General features: G+C 36.5%; 1 protein-coding gene across 2 annotated transcripts in view; it reads left to right on the top strand.

Moving 5' to 3' along the window:
* The first annotated feature begins 4,620 nt into the window (after nt 1-4,620).
* LOC136804086 (RIIa domain-containing protein 1-like) overlaps nt 4,621-17,723 on the top strand; it is a 185,881-nt gene continuing 172,778 nt past the window's right edge. The window contains exons 1-4 of one of the 2 annotated variants that reach the window (XM_067060828.1): nt 4,621-4,741; nt 5,997-6,073; nt 7,852-7,898; nt 9,044-9,463. In XM_067060828.1, coding sequence (XP_066916929.1) covers nt 4,661-4,741; nt 5,997-6,073; nt 7,852-7,898; nt 9,044-9,132 — 294 coding nt within the window. In that variant the 5' untranslated portion in view covers nt 4,621-4,660 and the 3' untranslated portion in view covers nt 9,133-9,463. Of the gene's footprint in view, nt 4,742-5,996; nt 6,074-7,851; nt 7,899-9,043; nt 9,464-17,723 lie in introns of those variants that run through there. The other variant, XR_010846236.1, reaches the window with a different exon arrangement.

The raw sequence follows: 17,723 nt of genomic DNA, 5'->3' as shown, positions 1-17,723 counted from the left end.
AATGTCACGGTAGAGTGCGACGGTTTGAGTTTTCTGGAAACCTTATTTATTAAGCTGTGCATTTTTCTGATAGTGGTTTTTATAAAGAAAAGCGCTTAATAGCTTTTTTATTTCTTTTTCAAAAATCTTTTTCAATAGTGTTGATAGTTTCTCTCAATAGATATGCTTTCATTTTCTTTATTTTTTTTGTATTTTGACCAGTTATGTCTTATGTGTTTCAATGTTCACTGATTAGTTTGATAACCAGGTAGGTCCATAAAAGTATCGCTTGTTTTGTTTGTATTTCTAAATTTCACGATAAAAAGAACTATTTACAAATTATTTTCTTTAACAGGCGTTGAATCGACATTGACATATTTAATGATGTCATAATCAATGCCGTGCATATTTTGTCAGCGCCGTGCATCATTTTCATTGGATAAATACCACTAAAATATACAAGATAAGTAAACATAAATTTATCGCCCGCGAGCAGAGCTTAGCTAAGCGCACCTCTCTTATTCATTATCTAAGAATTGAAGCAGGCAAAGATTATCGCGCAGGCTGATAGCGGACAAAGGTTATTTGAAGATATTTGCAGCTATAAACCAAGGTAGAACAAACTAAACATAGAAAGGGGTTATTTTTTAGTGCTCTATATATGTACGATGATCAGTAATTTTTTTGAATTCTATGTTTAGATTTTTCTACCCAGCCCCGTTCCTATGTACGCGCACCCTGTTGCTAAGACCTTTGCTTGAAATCGATAGTGAAACCAAAATTAATTTAGCGCACACTGCCGTTTGCGTAATATCGATAAAGTGAAAGGAGGTCCTGACTGACGTGTGACAGTGTGATGTGGACCGTGTGAATCCCGTATTCATTCTCAGATTTAATATTTAAGCTTTTATAAACATAAAAGTTTGGTGCGTAGCTTGGCCTTGAGTGATATATCAGGTTTGCATGATGAAGCACCTTGTTTGATTGACTCAAAGGTTTACATCTAGCTAAAAAATATGCTAAAATATACTCAATGCGATGCAAAATTCAACCAACATATTCTAACCATTGTAGAAAAAGTACAGATACTCATTGGTTGGATTCTGAGAACATTCAGCTCAAGAGAACATGATGTCATGCTCACTCTTTGGAAGTCTTTAGTCATACCACACATCGACAACTGTCCTCAACTATGGTCACCCAATGAAGTTAATCTGATCCAGCAGATCGAAGATCTCCAAAAATCATTCACAAGGAGGATTAAAAACCTACACAACCAAAACTATTGGGAAAGACTACAAACATTAAAACTGTTTTCACTGCAGAGAAGGCGTGAAAGATATATTATCATATACACTTGGTGTATTATTGAGAAGCTTGTCCCAAATCCTGGGACAATCACGTTCTATGCCAATCCCAGACAAGGAAGAAAATGTCACATACCACTAGTGAAAAGGGGGCCCTGGCAAAAAGTCATATACTCAAGTTTTAAAGTCCAAGGACCAAGGCTTTTCAACTCGCTGCCAAAACGTCTGAGGGATCTCACTGGGTGCAAGAAATTGAAATTCAAAACTGAGCTGGATAAATATCTTTTTACAGTTCCCGACGAGCCACTCGTGACTGGCTACACTATGATGAGACGAGCTGAAACAAACAGTATCATCAATATGAAAATTTACATCGGTCCTCACAGGATGGATGCGTAAAGATATTACGAAACAAGCTCAAGGTAACTCAAGGTAACTCAACAGTCAGTTTGGTTTGGTTGGCAAACGATATCATACTCCAGGATGCATTGTCTCTTATTTGGTTTGGTCTAGACATCCTGTGATCAGATCGTGATTGTTTTCTGCTTACCACACTGAAGAGGATGAGTGAAAACAAAACAATCTGAAGAATAGACCTTTTTGCCTTTCCATCCGCCACTGTATTTAATTGTATATAAGTGTATGCAAAAATTATGGTTGCCAAATTGCTGTGGTGATATTACATTGAAAATATGCAAAACCTATGCAAAAAGAAAGTATTAATATAAAACTTACATGTTGCATTGGACGGTGAAAAAGAATGCAGCTATTATATTTTGATTTTTCCCGACATGTTTCGGACTCGGTCCAGTCTCAAGGGAATGATAATTCTATAGAAAAAAAAGAGTTTTTATACAAAATTATTTGACGTCAAATTGGACAAATACGTTATTTTAGGCGATATATAAAACTTACATGCATACTTGGCATTATATTAAAGTGTAATCTTGCGGAAGAAAGATCAAATTTGTTTCTCTTGAAAAACTAAAGATTTGAAGGGTGAATATGTGGTCAAATGGGTTCTACCATAAATTTTGAGTAAGGCTTTCAAAGGCTTTCAAAAATCAACAAAGTATAAAATAATGTTCTTAAATGAGATAGTTAAGGATACAATTAACATGCTTACTGATGCTTACTGAAACAGTTGGGTCTTCTGGTCTGTAATTTATAGATATAAATAGATAGATATAATGACTGTCTAAAATACAATATACCGGGTGCGCCACAAAAAAGTTTCTCTCTTTGAAACTGATTTTTTCGAAATCTAAGAATTAAGAAACAACCATTCCTATTCCATCAAAAAGAAGAAAGATAAACTTAAATTTTGATGGGTCATTTATCAAATTCGATTCATTTGATCAAAAGTTATGCTCAATTGAAAAAAAAAGTTACTTTCAGAAAGTGGGTCATTTATCAAATTCGATTCATTTGATCAAAAGTTATGCTCAATTGAAAAAAAAAGTTATTTTCAGAAAGTGCCCGAAAACGTTAAAAATCGACCTATCAAATTTTTATTTTAAAATTGGCAATCGCAAAAGGCTTTACATGATTAAGACCATTTTTCAGTAATTGAATTGAACACATAAATTTTGAAACTGATGGAACGAAAGGGTTTAAAATGTTCATCAAATCATTTCAATTTACTTTTGACGAAATTTTCCACAGATTTTTGGTTCTAGACTGGAAAAAGTCTATGTAAAGCTGGATGTACCTCGAAACCCATGTTTGATGTGTTTTTTAATAAATTTTACCAGATTTTTTGGCTCTTTTCGACGAATTTTCTGCCTTTTATTGAAATTCAATCTTCCTTTATATAACAAACGGTCAATTAGACAGCTAATTATCATTTTTAATGACTGAAACGAAAATACTGATGCATCATATTATTATGCTTCTGTTTAATTTGATAGGTCGATTTTTAACGTTTTTGAGCACTTTCAGAAGCATAACTTTCGACCTACTGTAATGAACCGAATTTAATAAATCAACCATCAAAAGTTTTAAGTTTATCTTTCTTCTTTCCAATTGAATAGGAATGGTAAAATTTTTAGAATTCGGGAAAAATTAGTTTTGAAGAGAGAAACTTTTTTGTGGCACACCCGGTATAAAAAGTCATGTCAGTCTTATATCAGGATTAGAAACTAGGCTAGTCTTACCTCTTTTATCTTTCCCTTTATAACAATACAATGCTGACAAGTTGACACAACACATGTGTACATGTACATTGGCAAGTAATCCCTGAAAGAAGTTTATATTGAAATCTGCAACAAAAACGAATATGGTCTATTCTACTGATAGCTTCCTGGCGCTCCTTTGCAGGCTGTTTATCAAATTTCCACCAATGGGGTTGCCACATTTCAAACAGCCCTTCTTTTTAGCACCCGTGGCCTCTCAGTGCCTTGCACGACAGACGGCTGTAAAATCATATATTTGTTTCGTATATTTGTTTCAATCCGTGATCAGTGGCTTAGGTTTTTTTCTCATCTTCAATTTACTGAAGAAAGCAGGTATTTGATGCGAGAGTTAGATTGTCAACAAAGTGCCGTAAAAAATAGGAGTAATAAAGTGAAACATAGAAAAGTTTCATTTTTCATTGCATTAAAATTGAAATGGGGGATTTGGAAAATTTTTTATGCTTAGTTTTTTTGCACAAACCCATGTAACTATGGGAGAGCACCTTGGCTAAGATGTTTGCTTGAAATCGAAAATGAAACCACTCAAAACGAAAGTAAAATCGGCCCGTACTCGAAATCCCGTAATCTTGATATACAAGTTTAAAGTCTATACTGTCATGTTACAAATTGGACTCATAGATAAATCATTGACCTGAGAAAAAATTAGTTTTTGGGAATTTATTGATTATGGAAGCTATATGACATATTCTAAAAACTTTGATATACACAGTGCTTGTAAACAAGGGCCACACCAACTTTGCCTTTTTTTAACTTTTGATAACAACGCTTTTTTATTGTATATATTAAGATTACGGCAAACAGAAGCATGTTTTATTTTGCAACTAAGCCCTTAGTATACATCTTGTACTAGTGCCTTGCCTATTGTGTTGTTCGTGCGACCCAAACATGTGTCCTTTCTGCAATGATCAACATTCTTGTATTATTTCATTGTGTTTATACCCTTTGAAAGAGTTATATAAAAATGACTGGAAGGGGGTTAGAGAGACATATTCAGGATCTTGCCAAAGTTTTGGCACTTCTACAGCCAAGTTAGAAAAAGTTATTGATGACTAATAGATCAAATTTGAATTCGGTAGAATTTTAAGTTTCTCGTAAAAATCGTAATGGTAATGTTTTAACTGTCTTAATTTTTACTTAGATATTTGTACAAAGAAATACAAAAAAATAACAATTTTTAAGATGAACGACAAAAGCGCAATCGAGAAGAATGATATTGGAGCTTTGACAGATGACCAACAATCCAAATTGAATACATTTAAAGTGAGTTTTTTTCTTTCGTTTATCGGTAATTCCACAATTTAAGGTTGAAAAGTTTGGATTTGCATTGGTAGATTTCTTGCTAAGTCACGTCATATACTTCCACACTGCACAATTCGATCCAAATACTATCTCTTGGGTGATTGCAAAATTTCGTCGACATTACCTTTAAAAAAAATTATGAACGTTAAACTTCTACCTTGAGTTGATCGGGTATTATACACATTTGTTGGACCTACCTCCGGGTACCCCGGTGGAGGTTCTATAAATTAACCCATGTCCGTCCGTTCGTTCGTTCGTCCGTCCGTCCGTCCGTCCGTCCGTCTGTTACCAGCTTTTCTCAGGATTGGCTCATTAGTTTTTTCTGATTTTTTGCACAATGATGCAAAATGGCAATGCCCAGAACGTGACGGAGCCCGATTTTTGAGAAAAAATTTATTTGGGCAAATTTGGGCCAAAAACTACCTAAAAATAGGGTTTTTTGGACTTTGTGCAAAATCCTGTCATTACTTTTTTCAGATTTTTTGTACAAAGATGGAGGGCAAGATTCTCTAAAGAATGGCTGAAGTGGTTTTTCCCGGAAAATTTTTATTCGCTTTAAAAAACGGATTTTCGTATTTTAGGGAAATTCCCTTTAACCAAATAAGCAAATATTGCTTTTCTCAATGTTGACTCATAATTTTTTTCTGATTTTTGCACAATGATGCAAAATGGCAATGCCCAAAATGTGACGGAGCCCGATTTTTAAGGAAAGTTTTTTTGGGCAAATTTGGGCCAAAAACTGCTTAAAAATAGGGTTTTTTGGGCCTGAATGGTTTAAGTGATTTTCGTATTTGGGGAAATTCCTTTTAACCATTTTCAATATTCAACACACAAGCTTTATTTTTCCATTCTGAATTTTTGTACAATTATTGCCACTTTTTTCTTATTTTCATCTGATGTTTTAATCATTAGGTAGGTCCATTCAGCATGTTGCTTGTTTTTTATAAGAATATCCAAAACTTTTGAAGCCTTTTGAAGATGTTCTTGAATTTTTTAGTTTTAAGGCTAAAAATGGTTGTTCCTAATTCCATCATTTTGTAAGTATTTTAATGGTATTTCCTAAGAAATTTGGTGTTCTAGAATTCACGAAGCCTTAAAATGCTCTTAACTATTTCTTAAAATTTTGGCCATTAACGCTTTATGTCCTTGTATAAAAAACGTGTAAGTGAGATAGATCATCACCTAAAATACGTTCTACATTCTTTTCTCATCACAGATCAAAACTCGAATGGGGAATGAGAAATATTTGCGAGAACATCCGGAAATTGATTGCTTGATTTCCAGTTTTGTCAGGTGAGAGAAATATGGATGAATAATGTTTTCCATGTTGATGGGTCTATTGAACTTTTCTAGACCTGCGGCAGTAGTATAGATCAGAGGGTTGCAAACTTTGTGTAGGGGAGCAGATCTTTATTCAGTGTTCAAACTTCTTCCGTCTCAGACGGATTTCCGTCTTAATGAAGTTAATAAAGAGGTATGTTCTGTCTCGAAAGTCTGTATAATTTGCCGAAATTTCAAGATTATGTACTGAATTGCTATTTAAAATCCGTTTTCCGTCCCGGACGAAAAACCTTGGTTTGACCACTGTTTATTACAAAGTAAATATCTTGTCATATTATTTATTATTTTTATTATTTTTAATTGTATTTCAGGCACTTCCATATATCTCAATGGCTATTCGTCCTATTTATAATAAGTAAACTAAATAAATAAATAAATTATTATGTAAAAAAAAAAAAAAAAAAAAAAAAAAAAAAAAAAAAAAAAAAAATTTATATATAATTTTCAATTTGCAAAAATATACGTACGACCAAAAGTTGATTCGCTCAATTGAGATCCAAATCATAAATTGAAGCTTGGATAAAATTGTACAACTGCCCTATCTGGGCAAGTTGAAATACAGAGCTATATATCTCTTCAGTGAGGCCTATTCACTTCTGAAAGATATAACTCTGCAGGCAAGGCTTAGAACTCGGAGAAATTCTAGATGGTGGAGACTAAGTATAGTATCAGACAGTATTCATCAGAATTGGATTGAGAAATATGAAATAAATTAAAAATCAATAAAATAAAAATTTATTTTAAACAATAATTATTTGTCGGAACAAAAAAAGAGCAAAAGTAGTGTTATTGAATGTGGGATTGATGCTTGAAAATGGGAGACTAGAGACTTAAAAGAAAATAGACAAAACTAGAAGTAAATTGCAACTTGGATTGGAGAATTGTGGAGATATTGAATTGTTATTGGTATAGAAGTCATTTGTAGTAGTAGTAGTGATTGTTAAAATGTCGAATTTGTCGAGTGTCATAAACTAATGTTGCATAATAAAATAATAAAAGATGATTACTGTGTTATAAAAATGTGCACTCTGACACAAATTCTGCGTCTCTCTTGTCTATAATACTGTGTGGTTGGGTGTTATTGCTGTTTTTTAATGATACAAACTCTGAAGCTGGCTGGAACGTGTGTATTATCCCTGAAGGCCATGAAATCACACCTCATCAAATCAGGTGCACTACGTAAAAATTTAAACACTTTGAATCCAATTTTCTCAGAGCTGGATTCGTGGTGCACCCGATAGAAATTACAAATAACTCATGAATTTACCCCTTGTCTTGGGCATAAAAATGGAATCAATGGCAAAATGAATAGCATGGTTTGGGCTATGAATTTGAATCTCCCACCTCCAGATCTTAGTTGATAACACAGCCAATCAAATTTTGTTATTCTTTCACTGTTCACATTTTCTTAGAAAAAAACGCAACCTTCTTTTTAACTTAGTAAATGAGGACAGCTCTGAATTCGAAATCATCAACTGATATTCTATTTTTTTTCCAAAATTGTCAAAAACTATTTCAGGGATTTTTGCGAGGACTTATTTTGGTGAATGACTTGGGAAATTGGTTCCCTGTTCCCTGAAAATAGGTATCTAATTCGCCTAATTACTTCCCTTACTAGGTAGTCTTATCGTGTAAATTTGGAATTTATAGTGGCAATCCGTAAATAAATAATTGCGTCATGATTTTATTGACTTTATTTTTAAAATGTTCTGTTTTTTTTCTACTTGCAGTGAAGTGTGTATACAACGTCCAAACAACGTTCGAGAATTTGCAGCCGGTATAAATCTTACTTAAACATCATTTGATGTTACAAATGTCTCTATAACATCATTTGATGTTACAAATGTCTCTATAACATCATTTGATGTTACAAATGTCTCTAACATCATTTGTGTTACAAATGTCTCTATAACATCATTTGATGTTACAAATGTCTCTATAACATCATTTGATGTTACAAATGTCTCTATAACATCATTTGATGTTACAAATGTCTCTATAACATCATTTGATGTTACAAATGTCTCTATAACACAAACGCACAAGGGTTCGAGTTGTGGAGACTTTCATTAAGGGCTCTTACCTTAAATACTTTTCAAGCCGAAACATTGATTAAATATATAAGAAAACAAATTCCGAAATAGTGCATCTCTTCGAGAAACTCAAAATTCAAATTATTAAAAGAATAACACATTGGTGTAAAAAATTGGTCGATAGTTTGATTTATTTTCTAAATTATGAACAAGATAGAGTTTCTCGAAGATCCACTTTTTTTTTGGGAATTTTTCTTCTATACTTTTTACGTAAAGGGCCCAGAAATACTTGGGGTTATGAAGACTCTACCGTATTTATATTTATAACAACATGCTTTGAACAATTTTAACTTGTGCAGTCCGCTCGGGGGGGGTGAGCACTCATACGGTCTGACCCACAACATGTGCCGCCCTTAAGGGTAAGTTTTCAAGACCCTCGAAATGCACTGTACGGGTGTATTTTTGATAGACTGCACTACAAGGGTCTTCTTTTAGTTGGATACACTGTATAGGTGCGTTTGGGGACTGCTGGATCTTACAGTAAAAATCTAATGTATCTTTGTAGTTTTGACTTGGCACCCATTTTGATTCGTTTTGCACATTGTTTCGACATCTCACGCTTATTTTCGGGTGGCTTCAGCGAAATAAGATTTGAAATCAAACTACACTGTAAGGGTGAGAAACGTTCGGTTAAATGCACTGTAAGGGTGAGAAACGTTCGGTAAAATGCACTGTAAGGCCTTTTCACTACTCAAGGGCTACACTCTAAGGGTCCAATTTTGAAAGCTTTTTTTTTTTTGGGGGGGGGGGCACACATGTCGTTGTTTAGAAGTCGAGTGCAGTCCGCCTTTTATCTGAGAATGATTTTTTTATAATGATTTATTTTTAGATTATTTTACAGACCCCGACTTGAAATTGAAAGTTCAAGCGCTTGTGCAGAAGAAAGAGTCGAGCTTGAAACGAAACCAAAACAGTTAATAAGAAGACGCCTCATTGATTTTATGGGTGTGTTTCGAATGGTTATTGGATTAACAACTCGCCTCTGTGACTAACGACCGATTGAAGACCTCGAAAAGGTATGAAAATGCTGGGAATGGTTTGGACAAAGAGATGAATTTTGAACTTTAATCAGTGTTGGTGCTCTCGTGTGGAATTAATTCTCTGTAGTTTTTTTGAAGTTTATGGATTTTTCATATCTATATTTTTTAAATTTCATTGTGGAAACAGGTTAGAAAAGCCATTTTGGTGATCTGAGAAAATTGCTAAATTGGGCTCTTCCAGAAAATGTTCGTACATGGGGGGGGGGGGGGGTGGAGGATATAGTGTCCGGGGGTAGTGAAAAATCTACAAAATTTGCCTTGTCCGGGGGTAAACTACTCTGTTTAGAGGTAATTTTGCTCTGTTTCAGGGTAATTTTGAGTGTCCAAGGGGTCAAACCTGCTGTCGGGGGGGGGGGGGGGGGGGGGTCAAAATTCATAATGTCCGGGGGGGGTCAACCCCCATATTCAATTTTCTTCTGGAAAAGCCCATTTTGAGAAGAATTGAATTTGGCGAATCGACTGAAATTAAAATTTTTGGTGGGAAGAAATATTAATTCGAATTTTCAAGTCAAAATTTCCGGGTGCTGTTTTTTAATAAGATTATTCGAGGGTAGGAAAAAGCGAGAGAACGAGTGAATAGTAATAACTTATAAATTGTACAGAAATAATTATCTAGAGATAAAAATATAATATTTATTTTTTAAGATGTGAATATTGATTGTTGAAAAGACCACTTTATAATAACTAATGTTCCTAATATAAATTTCGTTGTTTTCATTATTTTACTCGAGATTCCAACAATCCAAAGTGAAAATATTCCGAAAAATTTACGAATCGCCTTTTTGTTGCTAGCTTCTCCTCAATGAAATTGTTACCGCCAATTTTGTCAATTTTATCACTTTGTTGCCGACATTGGTCATAAAAAAACTTATTCGTGTAAAATCGCAAAATCTTTTTTCTGACGCTCCGCTGTTCTTTTTTTTTTGGCACTTTGAACCTCAAATTGTTCTTATTCTGTACTTATTTATAAGGTGTAATCAAGGTATTTTTAGTCAATTTTACTCATCTTCAGATGGCTTAATTTTATAGACCAGAATGTAAATTTGACTAAAGTCGCATATTGACTCGTTCAATTTGGCTGAACTTTGTTGAAGACTGCCTTGTCAAATAAAAAGAGACAAGTTGTGGAAAAGAATTGGTCCCATCTGGTCCCATGAGTATTTGGTACTTTGCAGACCAGTCTGTAAAATACGCGTGCACTCCCTGTCAGAACTCTAAAACCTCTAAAGCTTCTGACTTGAAAATTTGGTAGACATTGACCATCTTGGTCAATAGTGTTTGGTCACGAGTGGTTGGTCCTTTTCTTACCTAAAATGCTCAAGTGAAAAGTCTAGCTTCCTGAAGGCAAGTCTCTTCATTGTATGCGCTGCGATCAGCTTGGAGAAAAGATTGCATCATGAAAAAGGACTATGCACTTGAAAAGAAATTTAGGCGCATTTTAGCTTTTCTCGATTTAACGTCTGAATGAACCACAATGGCATTCCTTTACTTTTCTTTTGACCAAAAACATAGAAGATTTTGCTTGAGAAGTGCAATCACAGCGTACGCTAGTGGAGCCCGGGCCTTAACTAGGATAAGTGAGTTTCTATTTCACCCAACTTAAGATGGCGCAGAACTTTTTGATAAATTTCATACGCAGTATCCTCTTGACTATTGTTTATTAGGCAAAGTAGCAATAGAGAAATGTTGAAATATAGCAGCCAATGAAAAAAAAAACAAGCTATTTCTGACTGGTTACCTTGTGGATTTATTCACTGCGTATGTCCATATATTTTGCCTACAATCTAAGATGTCTGCGACATTACCTTTAAGGAAGAAATTTTGGCGGGAATTTAATTTGGCGGATGGCCAAAAAAATTTTTTCAGAGGGAATTTAATTTTGCCGATGGACGAAAAAACTAAATTTGGCAGGAATTTAATTTGGCGGTCGCTTAAAAATTTAACCTTAAGATGGCGTCAAAACAGCGAAAAAATAGCAAAAACACCTTAAAAGAGATCATATTTTCAAAATGTATAATTTGGCGGGAATTTAATTTGGCGGATGGAGGAAAAAAGAAATTTTGGCGGAAACTTAATTTGGCGGATTTCAGTCAAATCCGCCAAATCCGCCAAATTTTCTTTCCGCCAAAATTTCTTCCTTTATATTAGAAAAGGTCTATTTAGTGAATAATAATCATGACATATATCGTTATAAGAAAGAAACTACCTTAAGGGAAGAAATTTTCGCGAGAAGAAATTTTCGCGGAAGAAATTTTCGCGGAATTTAATTTCGCGAATTTGGGTGTAATTCGCGAAATTAAATTCCGCGAAACACACCAAAATGGCTAAATCGCGAAATTAAATTCCGCGAAATATGATTTTTTTTTCTTGTTTTAATTTGTTGCTATAATAGACCAGGTATTACCAAAAAAGATGGACACAATTGATTTTTAAGCATATAACGTGTATTTTTTATCAAATATAAACAACTTCGTGATGCTTAAAAGTTTATTTAAGTTGATAACTTCTTCTCAATCGCGAAATTAAATTCCGTGAAACTTTTGAAATCGGCTCATTCGCGAAATTAAATTCCGCGAAATTTGCCATTTTGAAACTCTGATTCGCGAAATTAAATTCCGCGAAAATTTCTTCTCGCGAAAATTTCTTCCCTTAAGGTAGGAGAAAAAACAAACAAACAGGAGATGTGAAAATCAGTAAGATAATGATACCATAACTTTTTAAATATATTTTTGAGAGGCTTTTCCAGCTTTTCCTTAAATTTTATTAAGTTATCAAGCTGCATGAATTCCTCAAGTATGTATTTTTTTATAATGGAATATAATTTTTTTTTCAAGCAAACGCCTCAATCAATCAATAAATTAATCAATCAATCAATCAATCAATCAATCAACCAATCAATCAATAATTGTTATGGGAATAGTCCCATATTATATGACGTCATACAATGATATGGTAATTTACAGTTAACGCAAATTAAGTTTTTATTACTGCTCTTTTTGTTTTTCTAGTTCAATTTTAATTGCATTTTTTGTCTTAGATATTTTTAACAGTTAATGTATTCCCCTAGGAAATTAGAAATTTTGTGGCCTCAGAAGCGACTCCGTTTTTGTTCATTTGCTTTTTGATAATCACGGTGTAAAGAGCTGTGTTAGAGAGAAGACCTCTATGTTGAGAATTTTTGTAGTAAATCTCTATGTCGAGATAAAAGTGTTTTTCTCCTCGAAGTTACAGAGGCATTGTGAAGTTTATGTCAAATACTAAATTGTTTTATTTGGAGTATGTGTTTGCTATAGTGCACGCTGGAATCGCTTTTAGTAAGTTTATTTTCACGTTATTTTCTTAGTATTTTCTAGAATATCTACTGCTCGTGTGCTTCTTTCATCCTGTGGTGTTTGCTTGTTTCTCGCTTCTTTTCGTCTTCGTCAGCCTGGTCCTGTAGCTTTTTCTGTGATTTGGGTCATGTTTTTCTGAGTGTCTTATATTATGGTCTTGCGCTACAGGACCCTTAGTTCAATATTTTAATATTTTTCATTTTTATAATTTTTCTCCTTTTGTATCTTATTTTAGCTAAAAGTCGAAATACCAGTAAAGGCAAACTTTAAGACGTGTGTGCACATTCTCCAACAGTAAAAGCGAAAGTGCTACCATGTCCTCCAATTCGCCCTTGCAAAAGGTGTTACGCGATAAAAGAAGTGCCGAACGTTCCTTTAACAAACAGTACGACATCGTAATCGAGGGGCTTGCTGATGATGACGAATCCTACTTAGATGGTGAATTGAAGCTGCTCAACACCGATTTCGAAAATCTAAAGATTACCCACGGCAAAGTCCAGTCATTTAGTGAAGGAGACGAATATGACGCAAATGAACTTTGGTTCGACATTATCGAGGACAAAATGACTGTTCTAAAAGGAGACATTCGTCTCTGGAAACGCAATCTCAAGGACCTGAAGGAACCGGTAGCCGGTAGAGAACGTTCCCTCATCCCAGAAGTATCTTCAGTTCTTCAGCCCAAAAATTCGTCATTCCTAAACGACATTGCAACTGACAACATATCTAATGAGGAAGAAACAACTTCGAGTAAAAAACCATCAAGCTGCTCGACAACAAAGTTCAAACGAAACCTTAGATCAATCATCCACCATTTTGGTCCCAAAGAATCAGAATAGTGCTATCAACGAGACTTTATGTAGATTATTGGAGCAACAGGGAGCGCCAGACGTAACGATTGACAAATTTGACGGCAATCCTCTTGAATACAAGTACTTCATCGCCACGTTTATGGAGGCTGTTGATAGCAAGGTCTGCACTGATAGAGGACGACTACTTCGACTCAATCAACATCTTGAAGGAGAGCCAAAGGAGCTTGTTCGACACTGCATCCAAGAACCGCCATCTCTCGGCTATTGCCACGCATTACAACTCCTCAAGGACCAGTACGGTGATCCCTACAGAGTTTTCGTTGCATACAGACAAGAACTACAACAATTACCTGCAGTCAATCCTGATGATGGAGCAGCATTCCGAAAGTTCTATGGTCACCTCCTAAAATGTAAAACCAGTATGACATCTAAAGACTACATTCAAGCTTTAGACTCACCCGAATTTCTTCGTACCTTACAATTAAAGCTACCTTCCAGGATCCAAGATAGATGGAATCGTACTGCTATGCGTATTCGAGATTCATACAACATCATTCCGAGCTTTGATGATTTCACAAACTTTGTAAAAGACGAAATGAAACTCGTAAATGATCCAATGTTTTCACGTGAAGCTGCAGGTCCAGTATCCTACGATAGAGCTTCACGATCAGACGCTTCAAGAAGACGAGGAGGCTTCCGATCAAATGCCACTGGAGTAGATAAAGACCAACCAACACCTAGCTGTCCAATGTGCAAGTCTACACAACATGATCTCGACGACTGCAGAGAGTTTCTGCAGCTCGATTCCGAAAACCGTAAGAAGTACGTCTTCAATCATCGCCTTTGTTTCTGCTGTTTACAACCGAATCACACTGCCAGAGAATGCAGATCAAAGAAAACGTGCAAGGTTTGTCGCATGTCCCATCCAACTTCACTGCATGCTCCACGAAGAAGATTTCCTCCACCTACTGCAACTCCTCAACCAAACGTTTCTCCGACTCCTCCACCAAACGTTCCTCCGACTCTTCCACCAAGAACTGACGATAAAATTGATAATGTTGAACAGTCGTTTAGTAATAAATGTACAGATATTCACGAGAACTCTGTATCCGTGTCCGTTGTTCCAGTCTGGTTGTATCACTCAAGCAACCCGACCAAGAAGGTATCCACTTATGCTCTCCTCGACAGTTGTAGTCAAGGTTCATTCATCACTGAGGATATTATGAACGATTTAAACTTGAATGGAATCTCTACTACGATTACAATTAAAACTTTGAATAATGAAGCATCAGAACCATCATTTGCTGTAAACGGTCTGGTTGCTCAACCATATTTCGAAGTTGATGGATGCAAGAACGTCACCTTACCAAAACTCTTCTCCAGAAAGAATCTACCAACTGAGCCAGGAGAGATTCCTACCAGATGTTCCTTGGCGAAATACACTTATCTTAAAGATCTTCTTCAGTACGTACCTGTCAATGCATCCAATCTTCAGTTCGGCATCCTCATCGGAGTCAATTGTGTTCGAGCACTTGAGCCATTAGAAGTAGTAAATTCAGAGGGTAATGGACCATACGCATACAAGACACGACTTGGTTGGTGCATTACTGGGCCAAAAAGCTGTCGACAGAATGGGACTATCAACTGCAGACGTACCTCAATCACCTCGTCCACAAAGATCAAAGAGGAATCCTTGAAAGATATGATGATTCAAATGTACCAACAAGACTTCGTTGAACCAGACCAACACCAAGCTAGCCTTTCAGTAGAAGATAGACGATTCCTACATACAATGGATACTGGTACAAAGTTACAGGATTCGCACTACATTTTACCAGTTCCATTTCGTTCAGAAGATTTATCATTACCAAACAATCGGTCCCAAGCCTTCAATCGAGCAATGTGGCTAAAGAAAAAGTTAGAAAGACGTGATCAGTTCCGTGATGACTACGTAAAGTTCATGCAGGAGCTCCTGTCGAAAGAGTATGTCGTCAAGTGCGAAAAACCTCCAACCGTAGGTAAAGTCTGGTACGTACCGCACCACGGCGTATACCACCCGCAAAAACCAGAAAAGATACGGGTGGTCTTTGATTGCAGCGCTTCATTCGTTGGCCGATGTCTTAACAAGGAGATACTACAAGGTCCAGATTTGATTAATTCGCTTGTTGGTGTTCTTTGTCGATTTCGTAGCAACCATGTCGCATTCATGGGTGATATCGAGAAAATGTATTATCAAGTACGTCTACCTGAAGAGCATCAAGATTTCTTCCGAATCCTCTGGTGGCCCAACGGTGATACAAATCAGAAATTGCAAGAATATCGAATGACAGTCCATCTCCAGGGTTGTATATCTTCACCATCATGTGCAAACTATGCCCTCAAACGTACAGCCGAAGACAACAAAGCAGATTTCGATGTCAAAGTCGTTCAAATGGTCAAAAGAGATTTCTACGTCGATGATTTCCTCAGCTCCGAAGTTGACGAGAAATCTGCATCAAAAGCTATCAATGATGTAAAGGCTCTGTGCAAACGTGGAGGCTTCAATTTGTTGAAATTCGTAAGCAATAGTCGTGTCGTTATGAACAACATTGACAACACAGAGCTGGCAAAGAGTGTCAAGGATCTCGATTTATCGAACGACGAACTCCCATGTGAAAGAGCTCTTGGAGTCACATGGTTTGTAGATGACGACACAATCGGTTTCAAGATCTCCTTCAAAGAAAAGCCACCGACACGAAGAGGTATATTGGCCACGATTTCGTCGATCTACGATCCGTTGGGTCTTGCCAGCCCTTTCCTTTTGGTGGGAAGGTTGATCCTTCAACAGCTTGTGAAGGATCATTATCAATGGGATGAAGAAATTCCAAACGAAAAGCGAATTGCTTGGGAACGTTGGAAAGAAGACCTCCAAAATCTACGATCAAGAGTGCCACGATGCTTCAAACCATTCAACTTTGGTGAGATCGTTTATTTTTCCCTCCATACCTTCTGTGATGCGTCTGATGTGGGATACGGAGTAGCATCTTACCTTCGTCTTGAAAACACCAACGGGGATGCTACAGTCAACCTTGCCATGGGAAAGTCGAGAGTTGCCCCTATTAAATATGTGACCACTCCTAGAATGGAGCTTACAGCCGCCGTCTTGGCAGTTCGTATTGCGAACATTTTGCTTAAAGAGTTTACCTTCCCAGATTTAGAAACCTTCTTCTGGACTGACAGCAAGGCAGTACTTGGGTACATCTCAAATGAAGCCAGACGATTTCATACGTTTGTAGCAAACAGGACACAGATGATTCGTGACAGCAGTGACATCAAAGATTGGTTCCATGTCAACACTGACGAGACACCAGCAGATGATGCATCCAGAGGTTTATCAACATCAGATTACGATAAAGTCCATCGTTGGTTTCTTGGCCCTCGATTCTTGAAGCTTCCCAAAAGTGAATGGCCAATTGGAACCGAAAAGTTCGACATTGCATTGGATGACCCAGAAGTTAGGCTCAACGTCATGAAAACAAAAGTTGCAACTCCTAACGATTCTATCACAAATCTACTCAATCGGGTATCGTCATGGTTTAAAATCAAGCGAATCATTGCCATCATCCTCATCTGGCACCAAAAGAAGCCAAAACCTCTGACCACTGATATTATCCAAGCTGCTGAGCTAAAGATTATCAAACATCATCAACAAACACATTTCTATCACGAGATTCAACAGCTTATAAAAGGGAAAGGAGTCAACAGAACGTCAAATTTATCAAACCTCAAGCCGTTCGTCGACACTCATGGCACCGTACGAGTTGGTGGCAGATTGAAACAAAGTACAATCGAGTTTAACATCAAGCATCCAATAATCATCTCAAACAAAGGTCCATTGGCGTCATTGATCATCAGATGGTATCACCAGAGAACAAAATCATTGTGGTCGCATCATCACTATCAACAGCATCCGAACCGCTGGATTTTGGATCATTCACTGCACGTCCCTTGTCAAGAGTGCTATCTTCAAGTGTGTTACATGCAGAAAGATACGCTGGAAGCCCTCGATCCAACAGATGTCAGACCTACCTGAGGATCGCATTGCCGAATCTGCGCCATTTACCTATTCTGGTGTCGACGTATTTGGACCATTCACTATCAAGGACGGACGTAAGCGCCCTAAACGTTACGGGCTTTTGTTCACGTGCTGTTCAAGTCGAGCAATCCATCTGGAGAGTATTCACACACTCGAAACAGATTCGTTTATCCAAGGATTAAGAAGATTGATCTCGAGAAGGGGCAATGTGAGAGTTCTTCGTTCCGACCGAGGTACGAATTTTGTCGGAGCC

The sequence above is a fragment of the Clytia hemisphaerica genome, unplaced genomic scaffold, assembly GCF_902728285.1.
Source record: "Clytia hemisphaerica strain Z4C2 unplaced genomic scaffold, Clytia hemisphaerica genome assembly, whole genome shotgun sequence".
In the NCBI taxonomy this organism is placed as follows: Eukaryota; Metazoa; Cnidaria; class Hydrozoa; order Leptothecata; family Clytiidae; genus Clytia; species Clytia hemisphaerica.
Note: the sequence above shows the minus strand (reverse complement) of the source record. Positions and strands in the feature narration are given on the sequence as shown.